This window comes from Patella vulgata, chromosome 7 (genome assembly GCF_932274485.2).
Source record: "Patella vulgata chromosome 7, xgPatVulg1.2, whole genome shotgun sequence".
In the NCBI taxonomy this organism is placed as follows: Eukaryota; Metazoa; Mollusca; class Gastropoda; family Patellidae; genus Patella; species Patella vulgata.
In genome coordinates this window covers 921466-939138 of record NC_065885.2, presented here as the reverse complement: position 1 = coordinate 939138, position 17673 = coordinate 921466, and the positions used below count along the sequence as shown (strand labels likewise).

The 17673-nt window shown below is 38.5% G+C and overlaps 1 protein-coding gene across 1 annotated transcript in view; it reads right to left on the bottom strand.

The window, feature by feature from the left end:
* LOC126828663 (inosine-5'-monophosphate dehydrogenase 1a) overlaps window positions 1–14405 on the bottom strand; it is a 30649-nt gene extending 16244 nt beyond the window's left edge. The window contains exons 1-3 of the mRNA XM_050558579.2: window positions 13566–14405; window positions 10728–10826; window positions 6448–6496 (exon numbers count right to left, since the gene is read on the bottom strand). Of these exons, the coding sequence (XP_050414536.1) occupies window positions 6448–6496; window positions 10728–10826; window positions 13566–13663 (246 nt within the window). The 5' untranslated portion in view covers window positions 13664–14405. The remainder of the gene's footprint in view (window positions 1–6447; window positions 6497–10727; window positions 10827–13565) is intronic.
* Between the last annotated feature and the right edge of the window lie 3268 nt (window positions 14406–17673).

Genomic DNA, 17673 nt, shown 5'->3' with positions numbered 1-17673 from the left:
CACATTTTAAAATAACAATTATTGACAATCTAACCCGTTGTACAGACACCTCAAGCAGTGGTATAAAAGCACTTTGATATAACAATTGTAGACAACTAGGCCTAGACACACAGCTGTAATATAAACGCACTTTGATAACAATGTAGAATAAAATAAAAACAACGAAAGGGAAATGAAATCAAAGTCGGAAATCCATCAATCAAATAATGAGGTAGTAAAACTAGTTGTATACGGAACATTGATTAGTCAAATCAGTCGACTGCAGACATGAACCCAACAACTTGATTAAATTGATCTTCATTCGCCTAAAAATATAATCCTATTAATTTAATTAATTGAACTACTTTCACCATCGTATTATTGCACTGGCATTGATTTATAAATTATTTTATTGAGTGTTCATACGCCTGTTTCACACGACTTACATACGTACTTAAAGGGGCTACACCTCTAACTCAATGGGGAGTTGTCTGGCCGAACGGTTAGCATGTGAGCAGTATATCATAAGGGCTAAAGAACACGGGCATACGCCATGCAGTGGCCAGTGTGCTATGAGGGAAATATTGCTCGGACAGCGGTGCTACTGCCTACCCTTATATCAAATTCCCACTGACAAGGGTTCTTTTACATGCACGCCAATGTGTACACGAGACCTTGATTTTGCACACCATGCACACTAGATAGCTGTCCATGTCAGGGCCCCCCCCCCATCCTGCACCACTGACAAGGGGAAACCACGCCAGAAAATTCTGATGAAATTTCTATGCCAACATTGGGAGCGAACCCACGACCTCCAGACTAGCGAGCCAGCGTCTTACTCACCGAAAAATCCTGATAATTGTTAGAAGTTTAAAATTAATATTCATATTTAACTATAAGTAATTCTGGAGGTTGGATGGCCGAATGGTTAGCACATGTGCGTTGTATCATAAGGTCTGTCAGTGAGTCAACTGGTGTGGTTGCGAATCCCGGGGTTGCCTGTCCAGCCTCGTGGGTTTTCTCCGGGTCCTCCGGTTTTCTCCCACTGCTAAAGACCCATACGTGCAAGTGAATTATTGAAATTAAATTGAACTATGTGTTAGTCCTGAAATGACCTAGTTTATTTCCAATAGAGGTTAAACTCTCTCTTCTCCCTCTTGTCTATTTTAATGTTCCAAAGAATAAAATTACCAGGATGCTTTCCAGAGCTCATAAAGAACATACAAGGATGGAAATACGCCATCTTTCACTGACAAAAGACATTAATTCAAACTTTGTCAGACACAATTCCACCGATGTCTGTCATAATGTCCGACACAGAAACCTTATTACCAGACCCGAGTACATGTAACAATAGTATTATCAATATATATAAACAAACCACGCCCAGCTTTACATGGAGTTTAAACATACTTTATTATGGCCATCTATAAACTTATTGAGTTTTATAAACCTATAGACACATTTCTCAAATAAAAATGAAATGAAATGGTGTTTAACGTCACAATGTTCTGCTCCGACTGGGCTAATGAAGACAGGCATACGCCTGTGTGCTATGAGGGAAATTCCAACTACCAAGGGATCTTTTACTTGCACACCAATGTGTACACGAGACAATGTTTTTGTATCCCATCTGAACGACTAGACCGCTGTCCTTGTCAGGCCCTCTGTCCTGCACCACTGACAAGGGGAAGTTCATATTTAACTATTATTATTCCTTATGTTGTTGGTTTAATTTATTCTGAAATGAACAACCAGAGACCAGAATTTCCATACTAAAAGTGGTCAACATGATAAAATAGGGTAAATCAGCTTCCCTTAGTCTTGTGAGTGGTACAGGAGTACAGGACCTGGCAGGGAAAAGTGTCTAGTTGTAAAGATTGTATAAAAAAAACCCAACAAGATTGTTGTGCACGTAAAAGAAACTTTGGCAGTTGGAATAGGCCGAACAGACAAAATTTCCTCCATTGCACACTTTCTGTCTTTATTTAATTTTAAATCAAAGTGGTTTAGTTCAGCTCCTTTGAGAAATGAAATGGAGTTTAACATTCTAAATTTTAGCACTGAGCTCCTTTAAGAATTGAAATAGAGTAAACGTTCTAATTTTTTTCTGCACCGTTATTTAAGAATATCTAGCTAGGCCCATTACTTATAAAAAGACTATCAGATTTCTGCAAGAGAGATCAAACAAGTCCTTAAGGGCACTCATCTTACAAACTGATGTCATTAGAAGAATAATTACATCCCAAAATAGTCATAATTGGTAATACGATCTCAAGATTTTCTATAACCATGACCACAAATGTCTGGAGTAAAAAAAAAATATAACGTCAACACATTTTAATGAATCATTTCATATTTTTCAGCAACTAAATGACTACAAGCAAGGAAAATGTTATTATAGCAAGTATTCTTATGGTTTATTGAAATATGAACATTCTTTAGGACCAAGACCATCAAAAATTTATTCGCTGTTGTATGTGTGCAAAATTGTTTCCCTCACAGAAAAAATTCGATATGCTAGTCAAAAATCTAGCTGAGTATAATTTCATTTCTTTAGTTGGGCCAACATTACGTTTTATCTTTAATCAAAAGATTAATATCCAGGTAATATTTCATAAATTGGAATTTGCTGCTGGGCTGAAATCTACAAATTTAAACCAGAAATGGCCTGAGTATTTTTTCTTTTCACCAGTAGGGGCAACAGAATATCTAGGTAATATCTTATAAATTTGGAATTTTCCGCTGTATGGACAAAATTATTTCTTTAGTCAAGTCAACACAATGCTTATGTCTTTAATCATACCAGGTAACAGAATATTAAAGATACATTATGGGAGATTAGATAACGATCTGGCAGTTCTCACTGTAATAGTTAAAAACTAGATAATGTAAAGGCAATTTGCTGAAAATTTCAGTCAAATTGCTCCACTCTGAACCGAGAATTAAGCGATTGAAACTTCCGCCTAGCCTCGACCATCATTACTAAAGTCGGTATGATAAAATCATAGTCTTGATTATCCATTTCATGATTAAATCATGAATGAAAGTTGAGTAGCAAATCGGATCCTAATCCAGTAAATATCGCAGGCTAGCGTTGACATCGAGAGTTGATTATGGTCTGGATAAGTTAATTAATGTCTAATTAATAATTTATATAACATTTCAGGCCTAAAGAAAGACCTGCAATAGGCAGATTTACCTCTTGCATAATGTATGTTTAAGGTATGAAATGAAATGAAATGGGGTTTAACGTCCTACTCCAAAACTCGGCTAATGAAGACGGGTGTTTGGGGTAATATTTTTGAGGAATATTACTCGACTAGATGAACAGAACACATATTTTCTTTATTTTTATGTTGGAATTTGCTGCTGTTTGGGCTAAATTCTCTTTAGTAAGGCTACCAATACTTATATCTTTCATCATAACAGAATATGTAGGTAATATTTCTATAAAATAAAATAATTCTATAATAGATGAACAAACCAAATCATTTCTCTGTTTTTATTTGTCTTTCTGTATTTTTTTTTTCTCCATCAATATATTAGAGGAGAAAATGTCACATATAATCATCTCCATGGTAACCTATCAATATGGCAAACAGCCAATTAAATACATACATGCTGAAGGCTGTCGTTATTGGTTACACAGAACATCCATCAATATTCTTACATTATCAACAATAACCACCAACAGTTGAACACACATCATGTCTAGTAAAAAGTGTAGGAGGATGAAACCACACACAACAACTATCTAGAAAGCCAGAAGTCAAGACAAAACCAATTGAAATGAAATGGGGTTTAACATCCTACTGTTCTGCTCTGACTAGGCTAATGAAGACGGGCATACACCATACAGTGCACTTTGAGGACAATTTTGCCTGCGCGCTTGGCACTACTGCCTACTCTTATATCGATTCTAACTGCCAAGGAATCTTTTACGTGCACGCCAATGTATACATGGAACCTTGGTTTTTCGTCCCAATCGAACAACTAGACAGCTGTCCTTGTCAGGCCCTCCATCCTGCACCACTGACAAGGGGGAGACCACATCGGAAAATCCTGATGAACTCTCAAAATAAAGCTTATTCCACGATTTCTACCCGAAAAGCCGACGGATGGGAATTATGTAACAAACTGAATCAGACTATAGACCTTGTTGCTTGTCAGGCCCTCTGTCCTGCACCACTGACAAGGAGAAACGATGCCGAAAAATCCTGAAGGACTTTCTCTGCCAACATCAGGATCATTGGATTTTACGTCCTGTTTTGCTCCGAACTGGGCGAATGAAGACGGGCATACGCCGTACAGTGTCGTATGAGGGAAATTTTGCACTGACAGCGGCACTAAAGCTTACTCTTATATCGAAATCCAACTGTCAAGGGATCTTTTACGTGCACGTCAATGTGTACATGGAACCTCGGTTTTCCGATCCCATCCGAAGACTAGACAGCTGTCCTTGTCAGGCCCTCCGTCCTGCACAACTGACAAGGGGAAACCCTGCCCAAAAATCTGGGTGAACTTTCTCGGTCAATGCAGGGATCAAACACCCTATCTCCAGGCTAGTGTCTTACCCACCGTGGCCTCCTCATCAGGATCATACCCTGGTTAGCGAGCCAGTGTCTTACGCACTGAGTCGACGCGGCTAAAAAAATGATGAATAATGAATTGGTACTGATTGACCTTGAACGTTAATTCTATTATCAATATTTACAATCAGTCATCTGTTCATTAATCAAATTGTAAGAAGTAAATCATTCTGGTGCTATAGAATTAAAGAGACCATTCACTGAGAATAAATGATACTGTTGGATTAAAGAGACCTTTCACTGAGAATGAATGAATGAATACCAAATGAAAAGGGGTTTAACGTCTTACTGTTCTGCTCCGACTGGGCTAATGAAGACCGGCCCATGCCAGACAGTGTGCACTAGCAGCGGCACTATGGACTACTCTATATCGAATTCCAACTGTCAAGGGATCTTTTACGTGCACGCCAATGTGTACTTGGGACCTTGGTTTTTCATCCCATCCTAACGACTAGACAGCTGTCCCTGTCAGGCCCTCCGTCCTGCATCACTGACAAGGGGAAACCATGCTGGAAAATTCCAATGAACTTTCCCAGTCAATGCAGGGATCGAACACGCGACCTCCTGGCTAGCGAGCCAGCATCTTAACCACTTAGCCAAGATCAATACGAAAAAAACTAGTAACTACACACAGGGAAAACTGGTCGCATGCAACGCCCATTTCATCTACAGTAGAATCTGTATGACCAGCCACTCAGTTGTGAAAATTCCCTTGGGTGACTGCTTAATGCAGATTCTACTGCATTCTATTACAAACCTATAACGTTAAATTTAATTGATCTTTGGGATATATTCTATGCCCGGTAAGGCTGTGCAAAAATATCGATATAATCGATAATCGGTAGAAGTTATTTAGCGATACGATAATCGATATTGAAATTCAAATAAAATAAAACTAATTGTATTATTAATGATCAACTCCGCTTTTATTACTAAATCATGTCAGACACAGCCCATACAAAACACGTTTTTGACTTCCAGGGAAAATATCTATATCTCTCGTAATTCCGTGGAAGAATTCTACTTTGGTTTTCATCTAAATTAACCAATCATAAAAATTCTACTTTGAAAGCTCGTAATTATTTTTTTATTGTCCAATCAATAGACGCCTTCTATTATATTTTATTCTATTATTAGTAACACTGTGTGATCGCCAGTCACTTGCAAAGAGAAACCATGTATTGTCTTTGTATTTATCGGAGATAAAAAAAGGTTCAAATGAATCAAGAACAGAACTTAGAATAATACTCAAGTTAGTCCTACATTTAGCAACTAATTATTTTACATTAATTGATTTTTTTACGTACATCGGCACAGTATTAGACTAGGATAATAACACTACTGTAACTCGATCAACACAAATATTAATAACAGGTCGGTAAAGTTTGGATTTTTCCGGAAAAATGATAATCGATTATTATCGATAATCGCTGACAAATTCTTGCCGATAATCGATATTGAAATTTCATATCGATTCCAAGCCTTAATGCCCGGAATAACTTGCAGTCTGGAAGTCGGGGGCGACTTTAAATATATACAGTGGAATTTGGGGTTATTCTTCTGAAAGTTTTTCTTTAAACCTGTACTGGGTTATTCTTTCAGGGTAGGTTTTTATTTCCCATAAGAAAACATGATATAAGGTTTTTTAACAGGAATTCTGGGATATTCTCACTTTACGTACATGTAAACGATTTATAAGCAAGATAAAGTTTTCGACTACAGATTTGCAGGGGAAGAAAGACTTAAAATAAAAAAAAAAAAACCTCTCAGATTTTCTTTTTTTCAGGTTTTTTTCTTCAGTGTTTTTTTCCCCAGCCTAACCTAAGTCTCGTGTTTTATCCTACACAGAAATCATAGAACCAAGTGAACAACTTACCACTTCTTCTGCAGAAAAATCAATAAAACCTGGTAAAATAAGGAAATCACTGAAAAACAAACAAACAATATTCTTATACAAAGATTTGTTCAAGTTAATAAATCATAAACTTTATTCCTTACATATGTAATAAATCTAATTATACCCTTTTCCACAATAACTAAATAATAATTAATATACAGACCTGGAATTTGAAAACAGAAAAAAAACTCTGCAATAGGCAGATTTAGCTCAAAATTACATAATACATGTTTAAAGGGAAATGGATTTTTTTAGATCATTTTTACACAGTAAATTCAAGTTGATAACCCACCACTACAAGGGGATAAAATTGAAATCCAACAGTGTAAATCCACGTCTACGTAGCTAAATAAAATATCAGCTAGAAATTGATGAGTGTTAGAATGGCAGTATTTGATACTAGAAAATCACGTTTCCAATATAACACTACCGTTTTCACTTCTCCAACTTAACCAATTCTTTATAGGATTTCACTCCAAAGTCCAATACTCATAATTTAAAGAGAGAGAGAGAGAGAGAGAGAGAGAGAGAGAGAGAGATGGGGTTTAACGTCCACTCGACACAAACCAGGTCATTTCAGGACTAACACATGGTTTAATTTTTATTTCAATAATTCGCTTGCGCGTAGGGTACTTTAGAAGTGGGAGGAAACCGGAGGAACCGGAGAAAACCCACGAGGTTGGACAGGCGACCCTACTCCTTGTCACGTACAACCGGGGATTCGAAACCACGCCAGTTAACTCAATGACCTGGTGTATGACAGTATGCATGTAAAACTGTTTCAAAAACTGGAAATTCTATTTTATACATTGTGAATTCTATTTTACACATGGTGAGTTCTATTTTAATACATTGTGAATTCTATTTTACATGGTGAATTCTATTTTAATACTTGGTGAATTCTATTTTACAGATGGTGAATTCTATTTTACACATGGTGAATTCTATTTTACACATGGTGAAATCTATTTTAATACATTGTGAATTCTATTTTACATGGTGAATTCTATTTTAATACTTGGTGAATTCTATTTTAATACTTAGTGAATTCTATTTTACATGGTGAATTCTATTTTACACATGGTGAATTCTATTTTACACATGGTGAAATCTATTTTAATACATGGTGAATTCTATTTTACACATGGTGAATTCTATTTTGAATTCTATTTTACACATGGTGAATTCTGTTTTTAACATTTCATGAGATGAAACTTTCCATTTTTATTGAGTGAGCTTATTCCAAATATATGTATTTAGCACACGATGCCATATTTATTTTAGCGGTTCTATGCTGTCTGATTATGTGAGTATTTAAAATTTGTGTGTGTCCATAATTTTTGTACTTTTGTACTTTTTCCCTGTATGTGAGTTCCATGTAGTTCCTTTAGGTTCTATGCTGTCTGGTTATGTAAGTACTCAAAATTTGTGCGTGTCCATAACTTTTGTAGGCCCTACTTGTATATTTATACTTTGTATATTGTAGGCTATGCTGTCTTGACAGGACAATAAAAATTCTATCTTATTTTATACTCTAACCACTGAGTGATAGCTAGGTTAGTGATCATAACAAGGTGACAGGACCGATATGTTCGCATTGAACAGAGGAAAATGAAATTCTATGATTTGGGTGGGATTTATGAAAATAAAACCTATGATAGAAGCGTCTGTTATGATCAACATTAATAGATTTTTGTAAATTTGGTTTCAACAAAAAAAGCCAGATTCTGTGTTTTCCACTTTTTTTCCTTGATATTATCCTAAATAATTTAACAATACAACAAACCAGCGGCTGCCAGGCAGGATACGCCCACATTTTTGAGAGATGGATAGAGAACAAGCTAAAAAGAAAGTGATTTTTCCTACAATCAAAGGCCATAATTCATGAAGTAACAATTCGATATGCGCAAATATCGAAAGGAACCAAGATCTTTGGGTTATAAACATGCATTTCAAGTTTCATTAAAATCGGATTAAAATTGTAACCTCTACAGGGTCCACAACCTTGATATACCATATTTTTACACCTTTGTCCGGCAGTTTTGGTTTGATTATCAGGAAATGTGAACTCAAGCTTTATTATGGTGTTACGGTGATATATTCAAACGATTTTTAAAATCAGATAATAACTGTGACCTTCAGAGGGACCACAAGCTAAAAGAGGCGATTTTTCGTATAATCAGGGGCCATAATTCATGAAATTACGATCCGATATGCAACAATATCGAAAGGAACCAAGATCTTTAGGTTATAAACATGCATTTCAAGTTTCATCAAAATCGAATTAAAATTGCGACCTCTACAGGGTCCACAACCTTTACATATACACATGTACCATATTTTTACACTATTCGCGTACAAGCGGTGGCCATTTTGTCCGGCCATTTTGGTCCGATTTTCACGAAATTCGAACTAAACCTTCATTACGGTGTAACGGTGATATAATCAAACGTTTTTTTTAATCGGATAATAATTGTGACCTCCAGAGGGACCACAAGCTAAAAAAGGCGATTTTGCGTACAATCAGGGGCCATAATTCAGTAAGTTACGATCCGATATGCGACAATATCAAAAGGAACCAAGATCTTTAGGTTATAAACATGCTTTTCAAGTTTCATCAAAATCGAATTAAAATTGTGACCCATACAGGGTACACAACCTTGATTTACCCTATTTTTACACTATTCGTGTACAAACGGCGGTCATTTTGTCCAGCAATTTTGGTCCGATTTTCAACAAATTCGAACTCAGCCTTCCTTAAGGTCTAACGGTGATATAATAATACATTTTTTTAAATCGGATAAAAATTATGACCTATATAGGGTCCACAAGCTAAAAACACGATTTTTCGTATAATCAGGGGCCATAATTCAGGAAGTTACGATCCGATATGCGACAATATCGAAAGGAACCAAGATCTTTAGGTTACAAACATGCATTTCAAGTTTCATCAAAATCGAATTAAAATTGTGACCCATACAGGGTCCACAACCTTGATTTACCCTATTTTTACACTATTCGTGTACAAACGGCGGCCATTTTGTCCGGCAATTTTGGTCAGATTTTCCCCAAATTCAAACTCAACCTTCCTTAGGGTGTAATGGTGATATAATAATACGTTTTTTTAAATCGGATAAAAATTATGACCTATATAAGGTCCACAAGCTAAAAACGCGATTTTTCGTATAATCAGGGGCAATAATTCAGGAAGTTACGATCCGATATGCGACAATATCGAAAGGAACCAAGATCTTTAGGTTATAAACATGCATTTCAAGTTTCATCAAAATCGAATTAAAATTGTGACCCATACAGGGTACACAACCTTGATTTACCATATTTTTTTACACTATCGCGTACAAACAGTGGCCATTTTGTCTGTCAATTTTGGTCCGATCTTCACGAAATTCCAATTCAACCTTCCTTAGGGTGTAACGGTTATATAATAATACGTTTTTTTAAATCAGATAAAAATTATGACCTCTATAGGGTCCACAAACTAAAAACGCGATTTTTCGTACAATCAGGGGCCATAATTCAGGAAGTTACGGTCCGATATGCACGGATATCAAAAGGAACTGAGATCTTTGGGTTATAAACTTACATGTCAAGTTTCAACAAAATTGGATAAAAATTGTGACCTCTATAGGGTCCACAAGCTAAAAACGTGATTTTTCGTACAAACAGGGGCCATAATCCATGAAGTTTCGATCCGATACATGCCAATATCGAAAGCAGCCGAGATCTTTTGGGGATAAACCTTTATTTAAAGTTTCGTCAAAATCGGACAAGAATTGTGACCTGTAGAGAGTCCACAAACAAATTGTGGACGGACGAACGTCCGGAAGGACAGGGGCGACGACAATATACCTCCACATGAAAATGTGGAAGTATAAAAATTTGCCGACCCTGTCAACATCTTCATATGACAACATCTTCATATGACAACATCTTCCAAAAACCCAAGCAGACGACTGGTCTGTGATTGTTCTTATAAATAGTGTTATTTATTAATACTACATAATAGATAGACGCTGAGCCGTGTTTTTAGGCCTAGGCCTACCTGGACACCAAATTTCTAGGCCTATAGATACCTAGAAGTAGTAAGACAAGTTTGTGGACAGAAAACCTTGGAAATTAAATTCAGCCTAGATAAGGCATACATTGTACTTTAAGTTATGATATTGTCATACTTTTCACACGTGAACAAAATAATCCAAAAACCAAAACACGTGGAGTTGTTATTTATTTCAACTTACTTGTATGTCATGCCACTTCCGCCGCCAAAAAGCTGCGCTCCTGTTAGACCATCATCTGGGACATACCCTGTACCACCGGTAATAAGATAATCAGCCATACTAAAAGAAAACAATTCAGAAAATACAATATTACAATTCTTGAAAAGCTCGCAATTTATCAATGGCGAGTTGTAATTACTCAAGTTCAAGGACGATCCTGTTTTTTTACAAATAAACTAGTCTCGTACTAACCAGACACTCAATTCGCTTTAAAGTCAACGGACGTGTACTATTGCGAAAACAATGTTACAAAAAGACTGGTTAACAATGACCAAAGTTCATTTCGGGGCAAAGGTTCAGCGGGGTAGCCGAAATTACTCATTCAGCACTCCCCCTAACAATTAATGCGATTTTCTAAATCCAGAATGAACGCACTGAACCATAGGAGGCTTCCAGATTGAAAGGATTGACTAACATGAGGAATGCGTAAAGGGTCACAGATTGTTTATATGGACCAACGCAATTAATGCGGCCCTGTCAAATTCCCTTTTCGTCGTAGTACGTCTTCAACTTTCAACGATTCGATTGCAAGGTGGGTCGACCTCGTTTTTTCCGTTCCATTCGAAGAACTAGACGTTTCATTTACCTTGCACAATTACTGTCGAGGGGAAATCTGGTAGGAAAATCCAAAGTAACTTTTCCGGCCAAAGCCGTTTTATAGTGACGAGACTGGGCTTGAACCGGTCTAGGGGCCCAAAAAATTCCTCCGGATCTTACTCACAGGGTTTCCCCTTGTCAGTGGTGCAAGGTACATGAAACGTCTAGTCGTTTGAATGGGGCGAAAAATCAGAGAGAGGTCCCATGTAGTCAACACCCTGGCGTGCACGTAAAAGAATCCACTTGCTGTCCCGGCAAAATTTCCCTGTTTGCCCATCTTCGTTAGCCCAATAGGCCTTATCTACGATTTTTTAAAATTTGATATTATACAAAATTATATTATATTAAATTCTTCTGTCAATTCGTTAGAATTTTATTTGATACTTTAGTCGTTCAGAAAACTAGAACGTTAAACTCCATTTCATTAATTCATTATTTGATATATAGGCCCTACGTTTATTATGAATGGGGCTGTCAAAACACGAGTATACAGTCGAGATAGTGACGTAGATAACCCACAACATGTCACATATCATGTACTGTGAAATTATCATCAATACAGATCTCACAGGAAAAGAGAAAGAGAGAGAGAGAGAGAGAGAGAGAGTAACGCCCACTCGATACAAACTAGGCCATTTTGAGACTAACACATGGTTCAATTTTATTTCAATAATTCGCTTGCGCACAGTAGGAGGAAACTGGAGGACCCAGAGAAAACCCACGAGGTTGGACAAGCGACCCTACTCCTTGTAACGTACAACCGGAGAATTCAAACAACGCCAGTTGACTCAATGGCCGACATTATGATACAGCGCTAACCATTCAACCATCCACCCCCCCCCCCCCCCAATCTCAGGAAAGGAAGGGAAAGTAGATGTATTGTCTACTAGCAAGGACAGGAAACGAAAATAAAACCGATAAGAGAAGATACAAACTACACATTCATTTTAAGCAATAAACAGCAAATATCAATTCAAGTGAATGGACCCGGGGACTAGGCGTAATATCAAATCAAGTGAATGGAATCGGAGACTAGGCGTAATATCAAATCAAGTGAATGGACCCGGAACCCGGGGACTAGGCGTAATATAAAATCAAGTGAATGGACCCGGAACCCGAGGACTAGGCGTAATATAAAATCAAGTGAATGGACCCGGAACCCAGGGACTAGACGTAATATAAAATCATGTGAATGAACTGCGTAATCAACTATAGTATGCCGAATGAAGGGAGAAAGTTGCCCGGTCAATCGATCGTTCGCCTATTCTTTTTTTCTGAATTACAAAGATCTTTTTTTTTACGTGCGTCACCTTTCGAAAAACATGGTCTTGTTTTTATCGACCCATCAGTAGGACTAGGCACACAACCCCACGAAATGAAACAGAGGTTTAACATCCTACTATTCTGATCCAACTGGGCTAATGAAGACGGGCAGTGTGCTATAAGGGAAGTTGTGCCTGGACAGAGACACTATGGCCTACTCTTATATGGAATTCCAACTGACAAGGGTTCTTTTGCGTGCTCGCCAATGTGTTCACCGGACCTCGGGGAACCAAGCGGAACCAAGTCGAAAAATTCCGATGAGAGGGATCGAACACGGAACATCCAGGTTATTGAGCCAACGGCTTATACCCACGGGTTTCCGTGCTCACTGTCCCTATGGACGTTAGCTCCTGAAATATGGGAGCAGGGCTTGAAAACAATGTCCATCATCGATATACGATCCCTGTTTATTAGAATAACCCAAATATCTGTTTTACAAATTTTGGTAAAGTGAAATAATAAAAAGAAGAAGAAGAAGAAAAAAGCAAAATTAAAATATATTTAATGGCTGGACCGAATAAATTTTATAACAAGCATAATTTTAATACTGTCAGTGCTGTTATGTTTCAGGTATGTGGCCCTGAGGAAATTTCCACCAGTTCACACCTGGGCCGGAGTACGACTTACCCCCCCCCCCCCCCATCTCATCCGTATTCTCCTAATCTATAACAACGTAATTGTGGGTCCAACCCAGCAAAGGGGAAGCTCGATCCCGTGTTAGCCGAACAAGTACCCGAGGGTCCCCCCAGCGTACCTTTCCCTTTATTAGTAGAATGGGGGACCTGTCAAGGAACAACGTTTAGTCAGTCGGATGGAACGAACAGCCCAATAACCAGACGCCTTCGCCCCCACCACACCACAAAAAATAGACAAACTCACCTGCAATTATCGCAACCTGTTTGATGAAACCGACTGTTACACCTTTTCCCGACCGCTTCGTGACCGGAAGATCTACCTGGGCCTGTAGCAGACGACATCTAATACACCTCTTCACTCGTGCTGTACAAAATAGCGAATGACGTCATACAGTTTCTAATGTTTGTCTATATCACAAGTAGAATAATCTTGGGGAGTACACTATATCGTTTTATACATTAATTCCCTCAAAATATCAAATCCGAGTTTCACTGTACTGTCTGCTTTATGTTTATCACATAACCGTGAAAGTTGTCTCTGGCCACACCCACAAAACAAACCAGTCGCCGCGCTTCAGTTATTTGAAGAGAAAACGATGCGGTGACCCCAGGATTTCAAAAACGCGTTGGTCTATATTATAAAGTTCAGTAACAAGTCTAGTCTGCGACACTACACTCCGGGAAAGCGGACGTTCGGCCCTATCTTGGAAGAATAAGAAGTATTTTTCTCTTGTTTGGGATCACCACCGAAATGGACCACGAAGCCTATTTTTCATAAATCATCAACGATTGAAATAATCTATAGTGGTACGATCCCCGTGAATATATAGTTAGCCAAGTCGATTATTTCTCTTGTCGCCTAGAACTAAAACATATATAAAATATCGCACTGAATCCTACAAAATAAAATCTATGTCAATATTCTCCGTTCTTTTTTTTTTATTAACTTTAAATATTCAAGGACATGTAGTTTCTGTGACTGTTCGTTCTTGTGTCCATATAGTACGTTTCTTGAACAAAACAACCCTTGCAATCGTTCGAATCGTTTAAAACAGCTACCTCTGGATCCGTATTAATTCAACGTTGATCGTCTTCCTATAAAAAAAATATGATCAGAACAAAATTAAATAAACGCCACTGCCCTGGCCAGTTACTCCACCCCGGACTCGTACTCTCTAGTATTTTGTGAACAAAATGTAATAAATGCCACTGCCCTAATTAGTTACTCCACCCGGCCTCGTCACGCATGATACATACTGCCAATCATCTCCGTCTTTTAAAAGTAACATTTTTAGTTGAAAATTCTCCGTCTTCACCAGGCGGAACAGAACAGGAGACAGTTAAACCCCGTTATCCCGGTTGGAACAGAAGAGTAGGGCTCAATATTTTCCAGAATATTTGAAATGAAACAAAAAACGGAATTAGAATTCAATATTGGTCTATGTCAATCAATATGGATGTTGTTATCCTGTCGTGAAAATAGGATCATAATATCCAATATATCAGATACAATGAACATTTTATAATCATTACACGAGTGGTGTATTCTACGGTTTCGAGCGCCATTTATAATAAAATAACACACTATTTATGGATAACAATTACTGTGGTTTCGTCTATTTTAGGGGGTTGCATGGCAGAATGGTTAGCGCGTGCGCGTTAAGTCAATTGGCGTGGTTTCGATTCCCCGGTTGTACGTGACACGGAGGAGGATCGCCTTCCAACCTCGTGGGTTTTCTCAGGTTTTTCCCACTGCTAAAGACCCCTACGTGAAAGCGAATTGAACCATAAAATTGAACCATGTTAGTCCCGAAATGACCTAGTTTGTGTTGAGTGGACGATAAACTCTCTCTTCCCCCCCTCTCTCTCTCTCTCTCCCCCCTCTCTCTCTCTCTCTCTCTCTCTCTCTCTCTTCCCTCTCTCTCTCTCTCTCTCTCTCTCTCTCCCCCTCTCTCTCTCTCTCTCTCTCTCTTCCCCCCTCTCTCTCTCTCTCTCTCTCTTTTATTAGATTCCATTTCATTTCTCCAACTTTACATTTTATCTTTCACAAGCGACCTGCTGCAGTTGTGTTATAAATAATTAGCCCGAATCTATAGATGATGTATATCAGTTTGTATGATAACTGATACATTAATTAGTAACAATTATTGAGTAACTGTATAATAACTGATACATTAATTACTAACAATTATTGAGTAACTGATCACGCAATATCACCATCCTTATTCCTGCTAATCACCGACAATAATCAACAAGAATGTTTTAATATTTTTTATCAATATCGTCAAAAACGGACAGAAATGAAATGAGATTTAACATGCTGTTGTTCTGCCCCGACTGGGCTAATGAAGACTGGCATACATGTACGCCATACAGTGTTCTATGTAAGAAATTTTGCCGGCGTTCTGGCCTACTCTTATTTCGAATTCAAACTCTCAAGGGTTCTTTTATATACGTACTCGGTTTTTGTCCTATCCGAAAGACTATACGTTGTCACTTGCCAGGCCCTCAACAACACTGACAAGGAGGGACCACGCTGGAAAATCGTTGTCTAATCGCTCGGATAGGACGAAAACCCGAAGTCCCGCGTACAGATTGGCGGGCACGTAAAAGATCCCTTGACAGTTGGAATTCTATATACGAGTAGGCCGTTACGCGTCTTCATTAGCCCAATCGGAGCTGACAACCCCATTTTATTTCATCTAACCACGTGTCATTGTCAAAGTGAACAGGCATGTGTGTAAGATCATGGAATGTCAGCTGCGCAGGTGTTACATAGAGAAAGAGATGACACGTGATTTGAACACACACGGCCAGTATCCCAGGTTCAAATCCCGTCATGGAATAGGAGAGAAATGAAATGAAATGGGGTTTAACGTCCTACTGTTTTGCTTCGACTGGGCTTATGAAGACAGGCATACGCCATACAATGTGCTATGGGGGGGAGTGTGTCCGGACAGCGGCGCTACGGCCTACTCTTATCGAATTCCAACTGTCAAGGGATATTTCAAGGGCTGTTTTCCGTGCTCGCCATGAATGAGTACACGGGACCTCGGTTTATCGTCCCATCCGTTTGACTAGACACTGTCATGCCCTCTATGCTGCGCCACTGACTCAGCGGTATGATTTAAAAACAGTTGGCAAAAACGCAGCAGCCCGGACATTTTTTTTTACTAGGCCACAGCATGGCGTATTCCCATGTTCATTAACCCTATTGGTGGGGTAATGTAGGACTTTAACCTACTAACGTCTACATATTAATTATTCCAATAACCGCGTGGCCGTCCATATGAGAATCATATTACTTGTACTTACTATAAAGACGACACGAAGGCGTTCTGTGTCTGTCTCTGTGTTTACGTCTGTCTCTGTGTTTACGTCTGCCAATCAGCTGATGAATAAATAAGCGTGCACTATATAAAATATCGACACTTTTCCCGTCTTATTCCTTATGCCGGATAAACGACCAAGAACGACAACCCATTAAATAAATAACAGTCCTGACACACTTCAATAATATCGATTAACACAGCTGAGCTATTAAAACACAATCAGGAACATCCAGACCCACTCAAAGAATCAAATTCTCCAAACCTTCACTGTTTAAATGTTTATAAAGATGTACACGTAGCGATGGTACTATCGGCTATTACCCACAACCAGGAGCTGGTATCGACGACGTCAAGAAACAACTGGAGCATTGACACGAATAGATCACACCAGAAAACGTCAAAAACAGGATAAAATCGTCCATTAATTGTTAGGAATCTTAGCGCTAACACTCATCCATGTCGTGTTTTTGATGTGGTTTTTATGCTGTCAGCTGTAAAATGTGTTTCGTCTACAGGATTAAATCTATACCACATCCGTGTTTCACCCAGTCGCCGTAAAACCCCCTACATAATACCAGTCTTATTATCGATTTTTACTTGCGTGTAAAATGGTCGCCAGCTTCCAATGAGATGATAAGTGTATGATTACGTTAATCAACAAACTGCAGCAAATTGTCAAGATGGCCTTACCAAAATTGATTTAATCATTATCAAATAATCTTTGCCAAGTCCGGATCCGCAGTGCCCCAGTGGACAAGACGCAGACGCATTAACTAGAAGATTCCGATGTCCTTAGGAGTTAGCGTGTTTTCCCTATGGCTATACGCGTGTTGATAGGATGGAGGGTATGCCGAAATGGAAATGAAATGGGGTTTAACGTCCTACTGTTCTGCGCCTTCACTGGGCTAATGAAAACGGGCATACACCATACAGTGTGCTATGAGGGAAATTTTGCCCGGGCAGCGGCACTATGGCCTACTCTTATATCGAATTCCAACTGTCAAGGGATCTTTTACGTGC